At 37.2% G+C, this 20,451-nt stretch overlaps 1 protein-coding gene across 1 annotated transcript; it reads left to right on the top strand.

Moving 5' to 3' along the window:
- The first annotated feature begins 170 nt into the window (after positions 1-170).
- Positions 171-18,723, top strand: LOC106152853 (uncharacterized). Its single transcript, XM_087015095.1, has 16 exons — positions 171-261; positions 1,500-1,628; positions 2,066-2,306; positions 2,685-3,946; positions 7,108-7,239; positions 7,475-8,474; positions 8,806-8,943; positions 9,298-9,360; positions 10,157-10,272; positions 11,033-11,170; positions 11,648-13,046; positions 13,666-13,845; positions 14,211-14,357; positions 14,548-14,694; positions 15,666-15,821; positions 16,333-18,723. The coding sequence occupies exons 5-16, from the start codon at positions 7,147-7,149 to the stop codon at positions 16,362-16,364; spliced, it is 3,609 nt and encodes a 1,202-aa protein (XP_086871221.1). The 5' UTR covers positions 171-261; positions 1,500-1,628; positions 2,066-2,306; positions 2,685-3,946; positions 7,108-7,146; the 3' UTR covers positions 16,365-18,723.
- The last annotated feature ends 1,728 nt before the right edge of the window (positions 18,724-20,451 follow it).

Below are 20,451 nucleotides of genomic sequence, written 5' to 3'. Positions count from 1 at the left end.
TTTCTTTGAAATGTGTTGTTCAAACTGGCGAATGCCCTTTTTTGGGCGTCTTTTATGATTGAAATCAAATAACTGTTGTCCCAGATACCTCAGCAGCACGGCGTTAACTTTTTCCCGCCTGGGTGAGACTCGAGGACATCAACATTTCAGTTCTCAGAGGTATCAACGACGGGAATACAACCAAAAGCCCATCACGAAAACTGAGGAAAGAGGAAAGGATATCAACGCATATATTTAGATACATCTGAAGACGCGTTTTAGGTAAGACGCTTGCATGGCTTTTAGCAGTTGTTAACAATTTGTTTCGGTAGGCCCTATACAAAGAAGCAAAACAGCTGTAGGTATTGTGACCCGTTTGCTGTTTTTGTTTTTCACTCTTCTGACTGCTTATTCAGAAGGTGACGTTGTGGCAATCAACAGGTCTTTGTGTATTTTTCTTTGAAATGTGTTGTTCAAACTGGCGAATGCCCTTTTTTGGGCGTCTTTTATGATTGAAATCAAATAACGGTTGTCCCAGATACCTCAGCAGCACGGCGTTAACTTTTTCCCGCCTGGGTGAGACTCGAGGACATCAACATTTCAGTTCTCAGAGGTATCAACGACGGGAATACAACCAAAAGCCCATTACGAAAACTGAGGAAAGAGGAAAGGATATCAACGCATATATTTAGATACATCTGAAGACGCGTTTTAGGTTAGACGCTTGCATGGCTTTTAGCAGTTGTTAACAATGTGTTTCAGTAGGCCCTATTACAAATAAGCAAAACAGCTGTACATGTAGGTATTGTGACCCGTTTGCTGTTTTTGTTTTTCACTCTTCTGACTGCTGCTGTGGGGATACATTGAACCAGTTTACAGGTTCAATCATGCTTCTTGGAAAACCGGCATGTTTAGTTTTGCGTGCAGTTGACCTCATATCTAAAAACTTTCTGGTAAATTAATCTTCTACCTGGTTAACATAGCCTAGCAGTCACTAAATATAATAAACCGTTATTGACCGACATCAAATACAACATTACGAGTTAATACATGTAACATAGCCTTTGTTGTTACCGATTGATTGATGGATTGATTAATTGATTGATTGATTGATTTTGTTAGGCAGAGAGTGAGAATAAGATATAAAAATAGGAACAGGTGCGAACGCTTAATAATTAACTTTCACTTTTGACCTATATAACCTATAGAACTATGGCATCTTGGGCTGAGTGTGAGCCACGCAATTAATGTGTATAAATATGCCACCCGGCATGCTTAAAATTTAGCCACACTTTAACACTAAAGAAATAGTTATATACCAGTCAAATAGCTCGCGTCATTGTGCTGATGACACACCCAGCTAAACCATTAAAAACATAAGGATTGTTTTTTTTAACGAACTCCACGTTCCCCTAACGCACTGTTTCCATTGTATTAGACTGCATTCTAAGTAGATTTTATAGCAATAAAATATAAGTCGACTTAATTAAGTTTTATTCATTTTATGAATTTCGTTTCAGGTTGCTTTGCAGCTTTAATTCAGCCTATAAAACAATATGGAGAAAATACACAAAGATGCTCTCATCGAATGCAGAGTATATTTATGTAAAAACCTGGATCCTCAGTACTTGATAGATCATCTTATACAGGTAGGTTATTGCAAAACCTCCCCCTCCACCCCCCCCCCATAGGGGTTTTGAAATTGAAATATTGAAATATAAACATAATTGATATTGAAACCACTGTTTCTTAATTAAGTCCCGAAAGAATGAGACCTTTACCAATCAACAGTTTTATTTTCCTGGAACTTTTAACACAATACCGTATTCCAAAATCGTTAACAAAATTACGATCTATAAACCTTTTTTGTTGCTAAAATTTATTTGCATCTTGGAATTTAAATTGCAACATAAAAAATAGAAATCTCGAAATTAAAGTTCGGATAGGATAAACCATGGTGATTTATGATAAATTGCTAAAATATAAAAGTGTATCGTATAAGGCTCTGGTAGGTTCTGCATGTCTTTAACTCTGGGTATGAACAAAGAGATTTTTAAGCATCATGTCAATTGTTCTTTGGTTCTAGGAGAAGATTATAATCGATGATATGCAGGATACTATCATGTCAGAACAAACCCGGTTACGGCGCATAGAACGATTACTTGATATACTTCCCACTCGTGGGTCTAATGCCTTCCATGTATTCATGGACTCCTTGAAGACACACTATCCCTATGTTATCGATACGATCAATAAGGCAGTGGTTAAGCACCAACAACAGCATCAATCTGCTGTTCAGTCACCAGCTGACCCTTTGCAAGACTAAGGTAAAATATGGAGGAAGATACATTTTTTAAATATTAAAAAATTATCTTTCATATTTCATATAAAGTGTGTTTTTTTATGGATTTGTGAGTAATAACATGATATTCTGTAACGTAAATTAAGCACTAGCTTTTTTTTTCTCCATTCTTGATTATTTTACACGTATAACTATACATTTACTCAGTTGAGCCACTGGTAAACTCACCCCTAGACTAATTGATGGCACCGCTGAACTTTTTGTAAGTGTTAAAACACTTGTATAACTACTGTTAATTTGAAATCCCCAGACTTTCGTCGTAAACATTTTATTTAATTGGAAACCCACTAAACGATTCAGAGTATTAACAAGAAATTAACTGTCAATTTTCCTTTGGTTTCAGCGGGGAATATTGACTTAAAATAAGTCGGACAAAAGAGAGAACAGGGTCACAGGGACAGCTGCATGATTTTATTCTTACTTGTGGACCTACAGCCTTCAGTATATCAGTGGAAAGTACCAATACCAATCTTTTACATAATATAAACTTTTACAATAAAAAAACATTTTGCATGATTAAAGAATGATTATATGTATTTTAAGTACTACCTTTGTTTCATTAGCTGTTACATATATGTGATCACGCGTGAGAATAATTGCCGTTTTGCAAAGATCCCCCAAGTGTTTTTATATCGTTCAAAATTAATATGTTCGGCCATTAAGACATACGACATCAGTATTTATCAACCATTCAGTAACTTTATATGTTTAGATGCTCTATGCTTTGGATGTACATTATTAACTCTATTGGTAGCATGTCTTGACCGTAATAATGATTTTTACATTATGTAATGTTTAGTTTTTATTATTTCTCTTTTTATTTTTATTTGGTATTATCTCATAGCTTCGGTACTAAAAATACAAAAGTTCAAAATTACGTTGGTGTCATTGTTGTTCTGCAAGGAATATGAAACCCTAGAAAATAAGGCAAAAATTAACATCAGGCGTAAACTAGTTTGATCTTTTGATGTGCATTTATCCAGTGTGTATTCAATCTATGGACATATTTAAACCTTTTTTCTGGAATTTCATTGAAAATTGCTTACTACTGGGGAATCAGCAGAGTACGTGATATCACATCTTTGAAAAATTCTCTTAAAAATAGCAGACACTTTCCCTGGCTGAAAACACTCGCCTCTTGTGACAAAAGATCCTAAACAAAAAAAAAACCTGTTTTAGGAAACTATAAGAAGGAAATAAAAGATAAACAGCTATTTACGGCGTTTTGACTATAAAAGAAGTAGGAGTCTTACTTTTGACGTTATATTGAAGGAATATTTTCCAACTGTTTGTTGACTGGTGTTTGTTGACTGATATTAACGTAACGTACAAAAGTAAATTCAGACAGATAAAGGTACGTAATACAATAATACAAGTGACCTAGATAGTACATTGTACCCCGGGCTGGTTTAGGACACGAATAAATAGAGTCGCCGTCACAACATGCCTCATTTCACAGGTAGTAAAAGAAACATGGTGTCAGCATTACAGTTCTGTGATTCACTTTCTTTTTCCTATGAACAACAAACTAGGTATGAAAACTCAACGGAAAACTGAGGAGGAAAATACTGTCTACACCAATACAGTTAGATATTCGTGTTAAAGGTAAGACTTTTAAATGGTTTATGTTCTTAACATAGCAGTTTGCACAGCAGAATGAAACACCTGTTGACAGTATATAGCCCTTCACAGTTCTTGTTAATCCCTCTTCTCAGTGTGGCGGTGGGGCATACCGTAGGACACACTGTAAGACCTTATAGGTTTGATAATCTTTCCTGGAAATATGACGTCTGATTTTGTGTGCACTTCATCCGATATCTCAAATCTCAACTTCCCTCTCGTGTTGGAGGTCAAATGAAGACGTAGGTATGGATTAGAGCCCAAACCACAACCATCGCAATCAGTATAACAAATATTTAACATATTTATTTAGTTAGAATAAAAAAGGAGAAACAAACGAAATTTTAAAACCATGAGCTGGACCAGGCCGTGAAAGAATCCCTCTACGTATAGTGGACACGGCCTTGGATTGCTTATAATTTTAATTTCATTTTCAATTTCATTTTTACTAAGACCTTGGCAGCATGACCTAGGAGTCACTACAAAAAATAATATTTACCGACATCAAATACAGTGAAAATGATACTAAAAACATACAAAAGGCAGGGTTACGATCGATGATTCATTAGAGATACACTGTACGCATTAAAGATTTCCAAAAGTCATACGAGTTTTTTCTGTGGCTACATATACCCAGCAAAGTTACTAATCTTTCCCAACATAAATATATGACTTTTGATACTTGTAATGATTTTCAAAATATTCCTTTTCACTTTCAGTGATACATTTTTGCTAAATGTAAATCTTAAGCATCTCATCCAGATTGCCCAGTTGCACTATAACACATAATCATTTATTTATCTATTGTGTGCTTTGAATCTTATATTCACTCACTGCCTTATATGTATAAACAACAAGGTTAAGCTGCTGATCCATAATATCGTATTTGATATCGCTAAAAATTTTCACGTAGTGACTGCTATGATATGCATTAAAGTACCTCATTCATTAAGGGTAATACAAAGAAAAAATGGCAAAAAGTTGATGAAATACACCCATGCTAGAAACATATGGCAATTGTATTTCAACTCAGCGTTTTACGATTGGTTACGTGTTGTCTTACAATGTACCCAAATCGGCTTACTAGGCCAAGACAGAATTCTGTAACATGTGCATATAGTCAAAATTAAAGAACCCATATTTAAAGACATTAACAGCATCGCCAACGGTCGCACACACCCAGTCAGCCCTAGTAGGGTGGAACCAAAGCCAGTTAGTGGTTTATCGATAGTACCCTTCCATATTTTATATACGTTCTCTGCTAAAAAGATATACAAACGACAATGCTATGGTATTGGCCCTTTATGTCGTATTTGATGTCAGTAAATACTGGTTTATAAATTGACTGCTAGGTCAACTACAGGTAGTTAAGTAAGTGTTTAAAACGCTCAAACACGTCACTACGAAAACCATTATAAATCGAGATGAAATACAAGATAATGGGTTAATAGCATAGCAAAGTCGCTTGCATAGCATGATTTGTTAAATATATAATTTAAAAACACGTTTAGCACGGGAAAAATATGATTTGTTCCAAACAAATATTAACTTTATTGTAGTAAAACGGTCTGTTTGTGAAGTGCTGAAAGGCATATTATGAATGTTACACTAGTTTTACTAGAAATTCCAGGATTTTCCCTGAATCAAAAAGGAACATCACACCCAAAACCGTTGACAAGATCCCAATCTATTAACAAGAAAAAATTGCAACGGTGGAAATGCTTATTAAGTCTATAGGATAGAATAAAATATGATTTATGATTTATTAAGGATAGGATAAAATATGATTTATGATTTATTAAGGATAGGATAAAATATGATGTATGGAAATTGTTTTGAAAATAGACATTTTTTTTTTTTTGGAAATTGAAACCTTGCTGTATAAAGACAATCTCAATAGCCTTTAACTCTTAATATATTTTTATTTATTATTACCAGGATGAGTACAGTTTTCGCAATGGCTATGGCCTAACTATACATGTAGGTAATGTATGAAAACAAGAACAATTGACAAACAGTTGCAAATATAGTTTACGAACACTTAAAAACGCGGATATCAGAATTGAGCTGAGCTGCCATCATGTAATGGAGATTGTTGAAGTCGTTGTTGCTCAAGCTGTCTCTTGCATGCTGAACTATAAATATCCCAATAATCGAATGCGTAATGTTATGGGCCCTTTATACTGTGTTGCCCTCGAGCAGGTCAACCATGCACTTAATAGATGACATAGCAGTCACTACATAAAATGTTATTGACAGACAGCAAATGCAACATAATGGGTTTATAGTATAGCCTTGCCGGTTGTATATTGTGTCAAACAAATAGCGAAAATATGTTGTACAAATGGGGGAGGGTACAATCGCTAAACAATTTAGGACACAACGTGCGCTTCCGAAAATAACGCAAAATAACAATAAAACAGTTCAGAAATGGTCCATTTCCGTGCGCAAAGTAAACACCAATTGAAGTGCAAAACTTAGAATGGAAAGTTGTGGAAAAACCAGGGATATGCGATGAAGCATGGATTGGAATGTGACATAGAGCGCATTCCCAGAGATTTTTAGATCGATCCAACTAAATCGACGTAACTACCTGGGGGTTCACGCTAAATTGCTGTCAGCCGACCGCACACGGAAGTTAATTACCCCCTTAAAGTTTTTAGTAGGAGTGGCATAGTAAGTTAAAAAGGAGAGTTTTATGAATGAAAAATCAGAATAAGTGATTTCATCATTTAGTCATGAAAATAATGTACAGTATCTTCTCCCTACTATCTAAAAGTGGTAAATATACATAACCATACATAAGAGCAGATATTACGTTAAGCTTAAAAGCTACAGGGTCTTTTTTGTGCCATCGTTTGTTTGCCGACTTCAATCCAGTCTCGTCAATCTTGCCGTTGACCATGGAGATGTATACGTAATCCCTCTATACCTACAAACGCTATTTCCCGGACACCAAATGAGAGTCCCTGTACTGACGACTTGTACAGGTCATCAATATAGGATAATGTTTAATTTTCTGGAGTATTCCGTGTTCCCTAAATATGCTCAGTTTCCATTGCACCAGGCGACATTTAAACAACGTTGTGCCTGTAGAACGAGTACAATTAATTCAGTTATATTTATTCTATTAATTTTCGTTTCAGCCTACATTGCAACCCTAATTAATAAGGCTTACAAACGACATGGAGGAAATACACAAACAAATTCTCATCAAATGCAGAGTATTCTTGTGTGATCAACTGGACCCTGACTACTTAGTGGATTATCTTATACAGGTGGAGTACTAGCTGCGCAGCCCCATCATCCCTCAATCCTCTCTCTCTCTCTCATACACACATACACAAACATTTCAAAATATCAAATATTTTATAAAATAATATAGTACAAGAGTACTGTTTGTGAACTTCTGCAGGGCACACGTTGAGTGTTAGACCTTAAAATATAGGCCTATGAATACGAATTCCTGCAAAATTTCTGCATCATGTCACTAATTTTATATTTGGGTTTTAGGAGGGTATTATTAGTGAGCACATGAAGGAGAAAATTAAGGCACCAGAAACAAGACAAGAACGAATGAGGCGGTTGATTGATCTACTTCCTACTCGTGGATCCAAGGCCTTCGATGGATTCCTGGATTCCTTGAGAGGGCAATATGATTTTGTTGTCGATGAAATACTTAAGAAATTGGATGAGGTCAAGAAGCAGCAAGCACAGCCAGGTAACCCACCAGCTGACCCAGACGAAAGGGGTGAGAGGGGACCTATACAGGAAATGGGAGATGACGGAGGTGAGAGGGGACCCATGCAGCTTTGTAACCCAGCAGCTGACCCTGGGGCAGGGGGTGAGAGAGGACCCATGCTGCCTAGTAACCAATCAACTGACCTTTGGACAGGGGGTGAGACAGGACCCATGCTGCCTAGTAACCAATCAACTGACCTTTGGACAGGGGGTGAGAGAGGACCCATGCTGCCTAGTAACCAATCAACTGACCTTTGGACAGGGGGCGAGAGAGGACCCATGTTGCCTAGTAACCAATCAACTGACCTTTGGACAGGGGGCGAGAGAGGACCCATGTTGCCTAGTAACCAATCAACTGACCTTTGGACAGGGGGTGAGAGGGGACCCATGCAGCTTTGTAACCCAGCAGGTGACCCTGGGGCAGGGGGTGAGAGAGGACCCATGCTGCCTAGTAATCAATCAACTGACCTTTGGACAGGGGGTGAGACAGGACCCATGTTGCCTAGTAACCAATCAACTGACCCTGGGGCAAGGGGTGAGAGAGGACCCATGCTGCCTAGTAATCAATCAACTGACCTTTGGACAGGGGATGAGACAGGACCCATGTTGCCTAGTAACCAATCAACTGACCCTGGGGCAGGTGGTGAGGGAGGACCCATGCTGCCTAGTAATCAATCAACTGACCTTTGGACAGGGGGTGAGACAGGACCCATGTTGCCTAGTAACCAATCAACTGACCCTGGGACAGGGGGTGAGAGGGGACCCATGCCAGGTAAAGAAATTACGACAAGGATTTTTTTAATCTGAATTTCCAAGCAATTTCCAGATATTATGGAAAGTGAATTTGGCAGTGATTTTTTTGCCTTCATTAATTGTTTTTGTGTGCTACTTACCGAATTTTGGTAAAAGGATGGTATCAAAGCTTGGAGAAATACAATCCTTAACCCAGACTACGAGCTAGTATCCAAGACGAATGGTGCCATCATCCTATGGGGAGTAGGTGTATCCAAAGTATTATTTTGTACAGTACGGGGGTGGGGGGGGGGGGGAATGTATGGATTTGTTTGTCAGTATAACCATCGTATTATCTTTTCTATTTTTAGTAAGTGGCCAGATGGTTCAAAAGAAAGATGAGACCCTGTGTAACGTTAAGAATTGTATCCTGTTCCTGTTACTGTGTGCTGTAGGGTCCATAATGACATACAACTATTATCAAGTACCAAACGCAGTGGCTCATAAAGGTACTTTGTCTCTATCTTATTGTTTTTGTCTCTTGGTGGTTTCTGAACGTTGGGGTACCTCTTCGTTTGTCGTGTGTACTTTGTCAAGTATCAAGATGTTCGTCTATAGCACCACATTGCAACTGCATTTAGTGTCTCTGGTCCATGCTTCGCATTCATTTGTTATGATGTATATATATTCCCATTGTTGTTCAGCTTATCCTGGTGCTAATTAAGTGGCTCTGATAAAGTGCGCGCTGGGCATAGTTCTAGAGGAAGATTTTAAGAAATAACGAAACCTGTACATTTTAAACCTGTTCATGCATCTCGACTCCTGATCTCGTACAAAAATAAACACTCAATCTTTTTTACCAGCCATCTGCAACACAAGTACACCTAACCAGCAATATCACGGAGAGTTTGAAAGAGTACAAAACAGTAAGTAGGTAAAGATAAAAAAAGAAAAAAATCAGTGTGTTTCTACCAAACATTGACACAAAGTAAAAACTATTTTGTCGTCAAAATTGGGTTCAATAATCCAGCCGATTGCTTACATGTAGCTTTTCTGACTAAATGTTTCCACTGGAAAATGGGACTTTTTTGGAAGTTATACGATAGCTATACACTTGCACTTAATATTATTTTATGTTACTCTATATTATGGAGAAAGGTTAAAGGATAAATATTGAGATTTGTATACCTGTGAAAGGAAAGACGGGGTGTTTTACTGTATAAATATTCACAATGCAATTCTTACACGATAAAACCCTATGATGCAATATTGGCCCGTCTTCCAGCTTAGTGATTCTTTCACTTACCGCTTTAGTGTGCGTGTTTTTGTGTGTGAGAGAGAGAAAGAAAGAAAAAGAGAGAGAGAAAGAGAGAGAAACGTTAAGCCAAATGCATTAGAAAAGTAATGGTATAGTTCTTTGGGATAGACCCATAAGATATCTACACCCAACTAAGATTACCGGTTTCCAAGCACCTCAACAGATGAAAATATTTGTTGGCACCTTAAAACGATGCCAGGACTATCTGTTTTCGATATTTTGATAAGCCTATCACTTTTGTATATGCTATTAAAATTTAACCTAACAGCATTGCCTAAATAAATTAATTATAACGGATTGAATCTCGGTTCATTTTTAATTTGAAAAGGGCGTTTGTACTTAGTTGAAGTTGTTTGATTTTTATTATATAGGACACGACTAAAACAGGTCTATGGGTTTTTCAGTACGCGATCCTACCATATACTTCACTGGCCGAAATGAGACTTTGGCGGAGATGGAAAAAAATTACCTTGATTTCAGAGACCAATTTACCAAAACGTCCAGGAAGTCGCTTTTAACGGTAAGAGCTCTCTCTCCCACTCTCTCTCTCTCTCTTATAAAGCATGAATGTAAGGTTTCATTTTGAACAGTGTTGCAGGTCAGATTGAAAACCAGTCATATAAAAAAAATTAAAATCTGACTAGGTAAGATTGAAATTCCAATATTAGGCCTACTGTATAAACATCATATAATGTAATCTTTTTCAATTTTATTTATTAAACGTTTTTTTCTGTAAATGTTTCTTCTGTATAAAACTGAAAAAGATTACATTATATGCTGTTTTTATATTTTGACGATTATGAAAAGAAAATACAGTATATAATGTATTTATACATGTACTAGGTCATCTGAATGGATTTCAGTCTGGCCTGCACCACGTATGTTAGATCTTTATAAAGATAAAAATGAATATCAGGGAAACAACAAAATTGAAACTCAAGATGTCCCCTTTCCAAAATCAATGAGAAAAAAAAAAACACATATAGGCCTACGTTTTTCAGTGGCATATTTATAAAGAATTAAATTCCACCTTAACTATACCCAAGTTTCACCTTGTCCAATATTGTTAGCTACCATAAACAGCATGGCACCCAAGGTCTCGGAAAGTCTCGCAAGTTACTCGTGAATGAGGTGCTACATCTGAGGCCCAGATGTAACCATAATGTTCCACGGTAGAGTTGCGGGAGTTGTCTACCGAGCACGGTGCTAAAATTAAGAGTAGGAATAAATTGGTAGCCACGCTGGTCATCAAAACATTAATTAGGTATTATTTTACAAAGGTTATTTCTGGACCAGAGGGGTGTGGAAAAACCCAGTTAGCTTTGAAGTATTCATCACTAATGAGGAACAATTATACTGACATCATTTGGATTTTTGCCAACAAGAAATCAAAATTGGACGTTGAATTGAGGAAGACGGTAAGTTATGATGAGATGCCGTAATACTAGCTTCTCGTACTGTCAAAACGTAGATATTTCTGTCAAACGTAAAATACCGTGCATATTCTTGCCAAATCATATTTTTTCTCGAAAAAAGGGGAATTTTCCTCTTTTCATGGATCATTACTCGTTCGGTTCGTGTAGTTTAGCTTAGACCGCCATGCATTTGATTTTCAAAAGGTTATCAGGTATTTTCATTTGAGATGTTTTATTGCTTCATGAGGTCTGAATTCGGAAAAAATGATTATTTTGCATATTTGTAGACATGGCAAATGTGACTTTGAGAAATTTTCAAACGCGGATACTACAACTTCAATTATTTCAAACAAATTCAAAGTCCTGAAATATTGCGCAACTTTGACTCGTGTTAACAAACTTATGAAATAACATCCCGAAGGCGTCAGATCATTCAAGGTTGCAGCTTAAATAGACAAACATATCTTCAATATGTTTTAGGCTTTCGACATTGGGTTGAAAAAACTTGGCCTGATGACTGAAGAAGATAGTTGCAAGGTGCCGGAAGGCGACAAACCGTACTTAATGGATATGATAGTACCAAAACTAATGGATTATCTTTCCACCGTTGACAACGTGCTCATCATATTTGATGGAGTGGATGAAAAACGTATTCTGACAGACATATTTGGGGAGACTAAGACACCATTTCCACGCGGTTCACACGTTATCATTACGTCACGATACAAAAATTGGTTCCCTGCATTTGATGTGGACAAACAAATAGAGTTAGGCCGTCTACTGACTTCTTACTGGTCGTCTATTCTCTTTATAAAAATACGATATAGAATTTTTAGCAACAATGAGGCATCCAATAAATTGCAAAATATCCCAGAAAAAGAACAAGAGGCCATTGATAAGTTGGTAGGGCCAAAGTTTTTAGCCGGCCATGCTATGTCCATCTCATTGGTAGCCGCTAACTTGAGGTCTACAAACAGGTCTTCCAACGAGTTCCTGAATCAATGGCGGGAAGGAGATCCAAGCTGGGCATTAACTGATCCGGCGGACGACAAATTTGACGTAATCGACCGAATAAAATTTCCGTTCGCTTCAAGTTTAGAGACATTAAACAACGCTCAACTGGAACTAATAGATCTTGTGTGCTTGCTATCGCCCAAGTTCGGGGAGAAATTTCTGTTAAAAAGTGCTTTCAAATTAAGATCACCACATCTTCGTCAATATTTAATCGGTTCTGCAATCGACTCTTCAGAGGCTCACATCCAGAGCAACCTGGACGGTCTTTTGAAAAAACCAATAAACTTGTACATAGTTGAACCTGCTTCTGAAAATGATGAAAAGCTTTGGATTGTCCACAGCATTCTAATACGTCTGCATGTTAACAATATAAGAAAGAACATGACCCGTTGGGTAACAGGAATAAACAGTGCCATCGCCATACTGAACACCCTATTCCCTGATTACAATACGACATTCCTACATGACCACTACACCTGCCACAATGAACGCAGGTGTTTGGAGTATGACACCCTTGCACTGTATGCTTCCTCCGTCGCTAGAGAACTGACCAAAATACTGACCAGCAAACGTTTTGATAAATCTATCCTAGATGACCCTATACCAGTTTTATCCAGCGTCGCCATGTACCTTCGACGCCATAACAGATATCAAGACGCCGTCCCCATCATGGATGCCGCTGTTAAGTTAGCGAATGCCACCTATACTGGTAACAGCTCTGGGCGTTGTAGGTACGCTGCTCATCTGAATCAACTTGGGAAGCTTCACTTCGAACTGGGTAATTTCTTGGAGGCAGAGAGGCTGGGGACAGTAGCCTTAGAGCTGATTCGCAATTTTTGCCACAGCAAAGTACAGATAGCAGCAGGTAATATTGCTGAAAATTGTCTCAAGTTTTAGAGCTATTGGAACGACTGAGGTATTTTTGTTTTACCCTATACCTTGAAGTCTGGTTAATGCCAAAATATAAAACTCATTTTAAACGTGTTTGGTGAAAGAATGATTATGGGAGACCGGGGCTAGTTGGACCCCGGGGTAAGTTGGACCCCCATCAAGTCTTTTTAATAAACTTACTTTAAGATGCTAAATTATTTCATTTGGACTCACTGCCCACGCTTTTTAGCACTATTGGATACGGTCACTTTACAAAATGATGTGATCAATTCTTTAACCCATAGTTACTTTGTCATATATTGATGGGGGGGGGGGGGGGGGGGGGGGGGGCAACATACCCCGGGTCCAACTAGCCCCGGTCTCCCCTAAGGTGAGCTTAATTGACATTGAGCCAGCTACCAAGCAAACGCGTCACGTTCGGACCACGTAGCTAGCACGTTGCTATGACGTTATAATGTGGTAGCAACGTGCTAGTCACGTGATCCGAAGTTGACGTGTTTGCTGGGTAGTTGTCCTATATATATGCTTAGTAACTACCCCACAATTCCTAACTGTTTTAACATTGAAATGATCAAGTTCAATTTGTATATCAGGGTTTCAAATACTTTCTCGGGCTATGCAGTACCAAGATATCGGTCCTATGCCGTACAAGAAGAAAGCGTACATAGAGTACCTTCTACACGAGACTTTTAACATAAAGCAGGACATTTTAAAGGATGTTTCTCCAGAGATGACAGATTACAGAATGGACATTGAATTCCGCATGTATCTAGGTAGTTATATTTGCTACATTATTTATTTTGTTAAATATTGAGATGAATTTAAAATCCTCGGATATTTTCGGTAGTTAGAATAATGTTTCTGCTCTTGATTCATGATTTTAGCGACAACCAATTAAAAAGAAAGTTGGCATTTTAAAGACAAAATAGATCATTTTACATTTCATCATAATTAAAGATTTTCTATTGATAAACATGATATGATAAACATAAACATATTGATAAACATAATATGATTTATATTCCAAAGAACTAATTAATCAAAATTTCCCCATGAATGGTTGAATAAAAATGATATTCGACACTCCAGACAGTTAACTAAACAATTTGAAAAATATCCATCTGTGCGTTTATTTCAGCATGTCACAATATGGGGCAGTTCTATCAGGACCTCGAAAGGTACGACCTTGCCTTGGACTACTTATTACTTGCGAAGGAAATATGGAAGCCATATGAGAACGGCACAGCCCACTGGAGGGCCACGTGGCTGATTAGCATAGCTGCAGGTAATGCTCCGTTGCTATGGTGACAATGGTGCGGATCAGTCCAAATGTTCACTTTTCCTCTAAATAACTCGTACATTGACCATAACCGCATTTGTTATATAACTCTGAAATAGCTTTTTTAATATCATACAGTAGTCATTACAATTTGACAGCAAACCAAATGAAATGAATTATTTTAATTTCAAACCAGCTGAAACGACCAGAGCTAGAAATTACCTCCTCCAGGACAAAATCTGGCTGAACCCGTATTTGCAAGGCTTTGTTTGGAGAATCTTGGAAAGAGCAGTTGAAGTCAAAGGACGCCATCTGGCAGATTCCAACACCAGCCACCAACTTGGTAGGTTCTAATTTTTCGTCTGTTTTTATACAAATGTCTAACGTACACTTATGCTTTTGAGACAGAGGCTTAGAGCTGTTAAGAAAATTAGACGAAAATCAATTTGAAAAAGGTCCCACATTCATTCTCGATGGTGGTACCTATATACATTATATACCATATCCAACTTAAATCCGACGCAAATAGCATATCCTTTTGTTTGCACCCAAAACACCGTGAACATCCATAGCATTCACTAAGCTCTCTCTTGGGCTTTAAGATGAGAGATTGCTACCCAATACCAGGGCGACTGATAGATTTTTTACAGATATTCACAGATATGTCTCTAGATAGATAGATGGTCATTTTGGTTCTAATTAAGTCAGCGGACAGAAAAGAGAGATTTCTCAACAGGGTGACTTAGAACCAAAATGACCATCTATCTTTCTAGAGACCTCTCTGTGAATATCCGTAAAAAATCTATCAGTCCCCCTGGTAGAGGGTAAGACATTGCCATCCTACATATATGTGCAAAACAATATTTACTTGCCACGTCAAGCACCTGTGACTGGGCTTTAAGTGTACACGCGGCCTGCCATTCTGATCAGTTCTGTTATGCAGGATAGACAGCTCTAACCAACTATTTTGCATTACTCAAGGAATTTTGCTCACTTTCATAACTTCAAAAAGCCCTTATTGGTCAATGCTGCAGCTAGATATATCTATAATTTCTAAAATTGTTCATCAATTTTAGCAGGAGTATGTGAACTCTTGAATATATAATATACTGCCTTAACAAAGAGATAAAGTCAAACCGGCGTGGCTCTTTCTGCCCATATATATATATAACAAAGGAGTGAAAATTACAATTGGTCAGTGGGTTGAATTAGTTGAGTATGTACCCATTAAGGATCTTTCTTCTCAAATCGCCTTCTTATCTGATAATCGGTATGTAAAATGCGTGTTGTTATTATGTTTTTTTTTCATTATAGGTTTATATTACCTGTGTAGGATGGCCAAAAAGTTTCCAACTCGCACGCACACTATGAGAGTTTCGGCACTCAAGTACCAAGAAGAGCTGAAGCGTGTTGACACCTCAGGCGTGTTCCAGAAAATGTTAAATACCGAATTTACTCAGTTACACGAAGGTAAATTGTTTACTAAGCCAGATATTTTTGTTTTTTACAAGGTACAAATTTCAATGTAGGATTATACATAAACATATTAATACTTACAATACACAATTAGCTGGCATATTTCATGTTACTACAGATTTAAATAAGGTCATTTTCACATCATGTCGTGGACTGACAGAGAGAGTTCATATAATACAGAGTCCGCTTCCCATTCAATTGTACAGGTAAGCCTCGCCCTAGATTTTGTCAGACTAACCCTTATACATGTAACTAAACGGAGTTCGGTCTTTTTGTTACACAGACCCACAGGTCGTTACTCCGGGTACCCCTTTATTGTTTTGCGACATTTGACTTGCTCTAACATGTAATTATGCCACGGGAGTTTTCTCTTTTTAATTAACAAGGTCGCTTCAAACTGTCGGCCAATTAAAAGTCTTCCACATAGCGTGAAAAAGGCCTAAGTATACGGCACATGCATAAAAACATAAAGCTTATTATGATATTGCATGTCCATATATTCCAGAGTTCCCGTCAGACGATCTGGTGTGGATGTGAGGATAGTTGGAGCGGTGCTGGCAGACAGCCCAAATAAATCAAGTCATTTCACTAAACTGTATCTTCCTCGACATCAAGAACGCCTGTCACAAATCAAAGTGAATCAGATAGGCGCTTAAAATACGCACAATAATAATCACTGCGTATACATTTCCTACCAAGCTACCTATCTTATTTGTTTGAATAATTAATTGTTAACGACCTTTATTGTCAACGACATTTTGTACTTTTGTATGAACGCCCATGGCGCACCTTTTAGTAATAATTCCTTTTGGGCTAGTGTAATGTCAATACTTGCCTTTTTGCCACATGTATATATTTTTCTATATAAATCGGTGGTGGGTGTTTTTTTTTTAGAAATAATTCCTTTGGGCTAGTGTAATGTCAATAATTGGCGGGGATGTGAGCTTCTCTCACATCTTATGGCCTTTTTTTTTTTCATTTGAACCAACTTTTTGCTCCGATAGCTTTGTGGTTTCTCATATTTTTCTTTTTAATCTTGGTAGCACTTATTAACTTACTTTATTATTTTTATGTAGTTTGGTGGATGTATTATTATATCCCCAGTTTTGTAACTTTGTGGCCTTTATTTTTCATTTGAGCCAACCTTTTGCTCCAATAGCTCTTGTGTTTTTTTCATATTTTTCTTAATTAATCTTGTTTGCACTTATTAACCTACTTTATTTATTTTATATTATGGCAGTTATATAGTTTGGGGCGGGGGTGGTGGGGGTGATTTTATCCCCCCAGTTTTGTTACTTTGAATGTTATTAGTTTTCGTCATTTATAAATTACAATTTTCAGACATATGTACTTATCTTATTTACTTTTGAGGAAAAAACAGCTCTGTTGTGCTTGTGAACATTTGGCTACGTAAATGTTTTTTTTTTATATAAATTAGTGATGTGTGGCTTTAAGAGGATATGTAGACTGTAGTAATTTTTTACCATTATACTGTTTATAAGCATTGTATATTGAATTTCAATTATATGAAATGCAATCGAATCTCCCTACGCCAGACCATACGGGTACCAGGGTAGCTTTAGCATTAATTGTTTATTTACTCGCAGTGGCATGATTTCTGTTTTTTATCTTGGTCGTCATTGGTTAAAGTGATAATAACTCTTCGTTTCGGCCAAAAAATGAATTTTCCTGGAGTAAACAACAATTTTCCCATACTTACCAATGGTTAATGAATCCATTTTTACATTCAAAGTTAGTCCCTGTTTTTTTTCTAAAAAGTTTGGTTTTTTGTTAAATCTCTTAAGAGATTTTAACAGAGTATAGCCATCAATGGAGGTCACGTGGTCTAAAGACAAGCTATGATATCAGAATAATAGCTATAACAGCCATTTTTGTGGGAAAACAGAATATATTATATTTTTATGAGTCACTCACAATGTTTTTATTGTGAAATACAGATTTCATACGAAGACTTATTATCCCTTTAAATGCCATAATTACCCAAGATTACAAGGAGATAAGGTATTGTTAAATAAATGTTAAAACAAAGTCAGAATTGCTCGGTAGAGAAACTATCTTGTTGTCATAAGACATAAATGAAACAAGAAATATCATGTGGCACCACATATTTTCTATATATTCCATGTATTCCGTAGGCCCCTATAGACAATCCATCAACTTATGTTGATCACCAGCAGCTAATTTTACTGAGTCTGATTTTATAAGAAACAATGTATAAAGTGCACTCAATGATGTTTTCCCTTGACCCTTGATTTTGTCTATTTTTGCTCAACGATACGATGTTTATGTAAGCAATTAACATTTTATCAAAATAAGTTAAGGACATTGTTACCCTTCGCCAAAAACTCCATATTTACATTATTTTGGATAACAGATAAATATTCACTATGGATTGACTAAATTAATTAAGTATGGGAAAATTGTCGTTTACCCTCATTTTTTGTCATAATGAACAATTAATGTTCCTTTAACTTACCATAAAATTACCTGTATTATAAAGTTTGTCGATGATTCAACATTAATAGGGTTAAGTGGTGGTAACGCCATGTTTAGGCGTTTTAATGAATAATTCGTCGAATGGTGCAACAATCACGACCTTGTGATAAATGCCCCGGATAACGAAAGAAATGGTAACATATTTTAGGTCCGATTCCCGATAAAACTATCTTTCAAACTAGATCTATCCATTTACAAGTGATTGATGCTTGAAGTCATTTTGGGGCTGGTTTTGTTTCATTACCCGTTGCTGTGAGACTTCTTTCTCTTCCATAAATGCTCTCGATATGTCCTATATTTTTAATACTGTCTGATGTTGGTGGAAGTGTCTCACTCTTCTGATGCTTTTAATAAAACACCCGTAATTATTGTAAAAATTCCTTCGTCGTCCCTGCGTCCTTTGTGCGACCATGAAACTGGCATCGCTGTGGTAATAAAAAGGAGGTACAAGCATCGCTTTGGTTGCAGAATAAATGCTCAATGATCGGCCAGTTGTCGGCACGCAAAGTATTAATTTTTTACTGCAGGTAAAGTTTTTTTTACTCTAGAACGGGGCTGTACTACGGGACGCAGAAAGGACGCCGTTCAGTGTAAAGGGGAATTTACAAAAAAAAAAAAAAAAAAAAAAAAAAACATTGTAATACGCTAAATAGAAAACATTCGAACGAGGTACCAAACTATTTGTAGACTAATATATTATTGTAACAAAAAAAGAAGTTTTGACAGGTAGATTTATTGGCGTGATATAATACACCTGACCTAGATCCAGGTAATCATCATAACCAAATCAATACAGTGCAACAGTGCTCTCACTTGCCCTAATTTCACAGTTAGGGAAAGACTCATGGTCGTCAACATTTCAAGGGGCTTTCTATCAACGACCGAAATAGATCAGAGAACGGTTAACCCCACCTGAAGACTGAAGAAGGTGGAATATTCAAAAAGGTAAGCCGTCTCATTGGTTTCTAGCTCATGCTAACCACAACAACTTGCATTACAGAAGCAGATATCTGATAACATTTAATCGCTTCCAAGTTTTGTTTTACGCATTTCTGAACGTGACTGTGGGGGGAGGGGGGGGGGGTACACTCAAAGAGTTAACAGGTTTGGCGGTTTTTCCTGGAAATCGGGCATAATTTGATTTTGTATGCAGATAAAACAAGAGCTGTATTTTATCCTGATGTTTCATAACTGCTACTTGACAATGCAATACCAACAGCTGCTGTCGCGTGCGAGTTAATCGTGTAGGTTTCATCGCAGAATCTACCACAAGCGCTATCGGTGTAACAAATACCCTATTTATTCATTTATTTAAATAGAAAAAATTGAAAAATAATACAAAGAGAATCTTGCCACATTTTGAATCATGAGAGGTACATACTGTAGCTCACCCAGACCGTGAAATAAAGCTTCTCAGTTTTGTGGATGTGTCCTTGGTTGGCCTAATTTTAGTTTATTTTCACACTCTGCGGCAGGTTACCCGTAGAAGTTAGCATGCATCGGATCTGATGTCCAGGGTAGTATTTTCAGGGTCCAGGGTAGGTTTTCCTTTGCTTACATTACATTTTAAATCTTAAAAAATCACCAAGGTTAGAATATACGTTATCTCCCCGCCAATTGTTGTGTTGATTTTTATTGCCCTCGAGCAGGCCAACCGTGTACATGGGGGAATGAATTTCAAAAGAGAAGAAATAAGCAGCCATGGATACCATCGATTATGGGCCCAGTTTTATAAAGGACGTTTAGCACTAACCAGCGGATAAGCCTAACCAGTGGATAAATTCTCCTAACACCCATTAACTGAAAGATGGTTAAATTGTGTTTCACATACAGTGTTCAAACAGCCAATTAGTCAACTGGCCAGTGTTTAACTGGATAAAATTATTTAAATGTCAGTTTACTAACGGACTGTTTAATCACTGTTTAGAAACACAATTTCATCCGTCGTTTAGTTATCGGGGTTTAGGAGAATTTATCCACTGGTTAGGCTTATTCACTGGTTAGTGCTAAACGTCCTTTATAAAACTGGGCCAGAACGTTTATCTCCATCTGAATTTGAAAAAGTAAGACTGCCGTTGTGTGCGTGGCTCATTTGCGGCATTGAGAC

This window comes from Lingula anatina, chromosome 6, assembly GCF_051362555.1.
Source record: "Lingula anatina isolate TDL-2025a chromosome 6, LinAna3.0, whole genome shotgun sequence".
Lineage (NCBI taxonomy): Eukaryota > Metazoa > Brachiopoda > Lingulata > Lingulida > Lingulidae > Lingula > Lingula anatina.
This window is presented reverse-complemented; position numbering and strand designations above follow the sequence as displayed.

Bases quoted from the DNA above. Each gene is read 5' to 3' on its own strand.
- LOC106152853 (XM_087015095.1), top strand. From the start codon at position 7,147: ATGGAGGAAATACACAAACAAATTCTCATCAAATGCAGAGTATTCTTG. The intron at 7,240-7,474 runs GTGGAGTACTAG...TTTGGGTTTTAG, and splicing joins TAGTGGATTATCTTATACAG to GAGGGTATTATTAGTGAGCA. The intron at 8,944-9,297 runs GTACTTTGTCTC...CTTTTTTACCAG, and splicing joins AAACGCAGTGGCTCATAAAG to CCATCTGCAACACAAGTACA.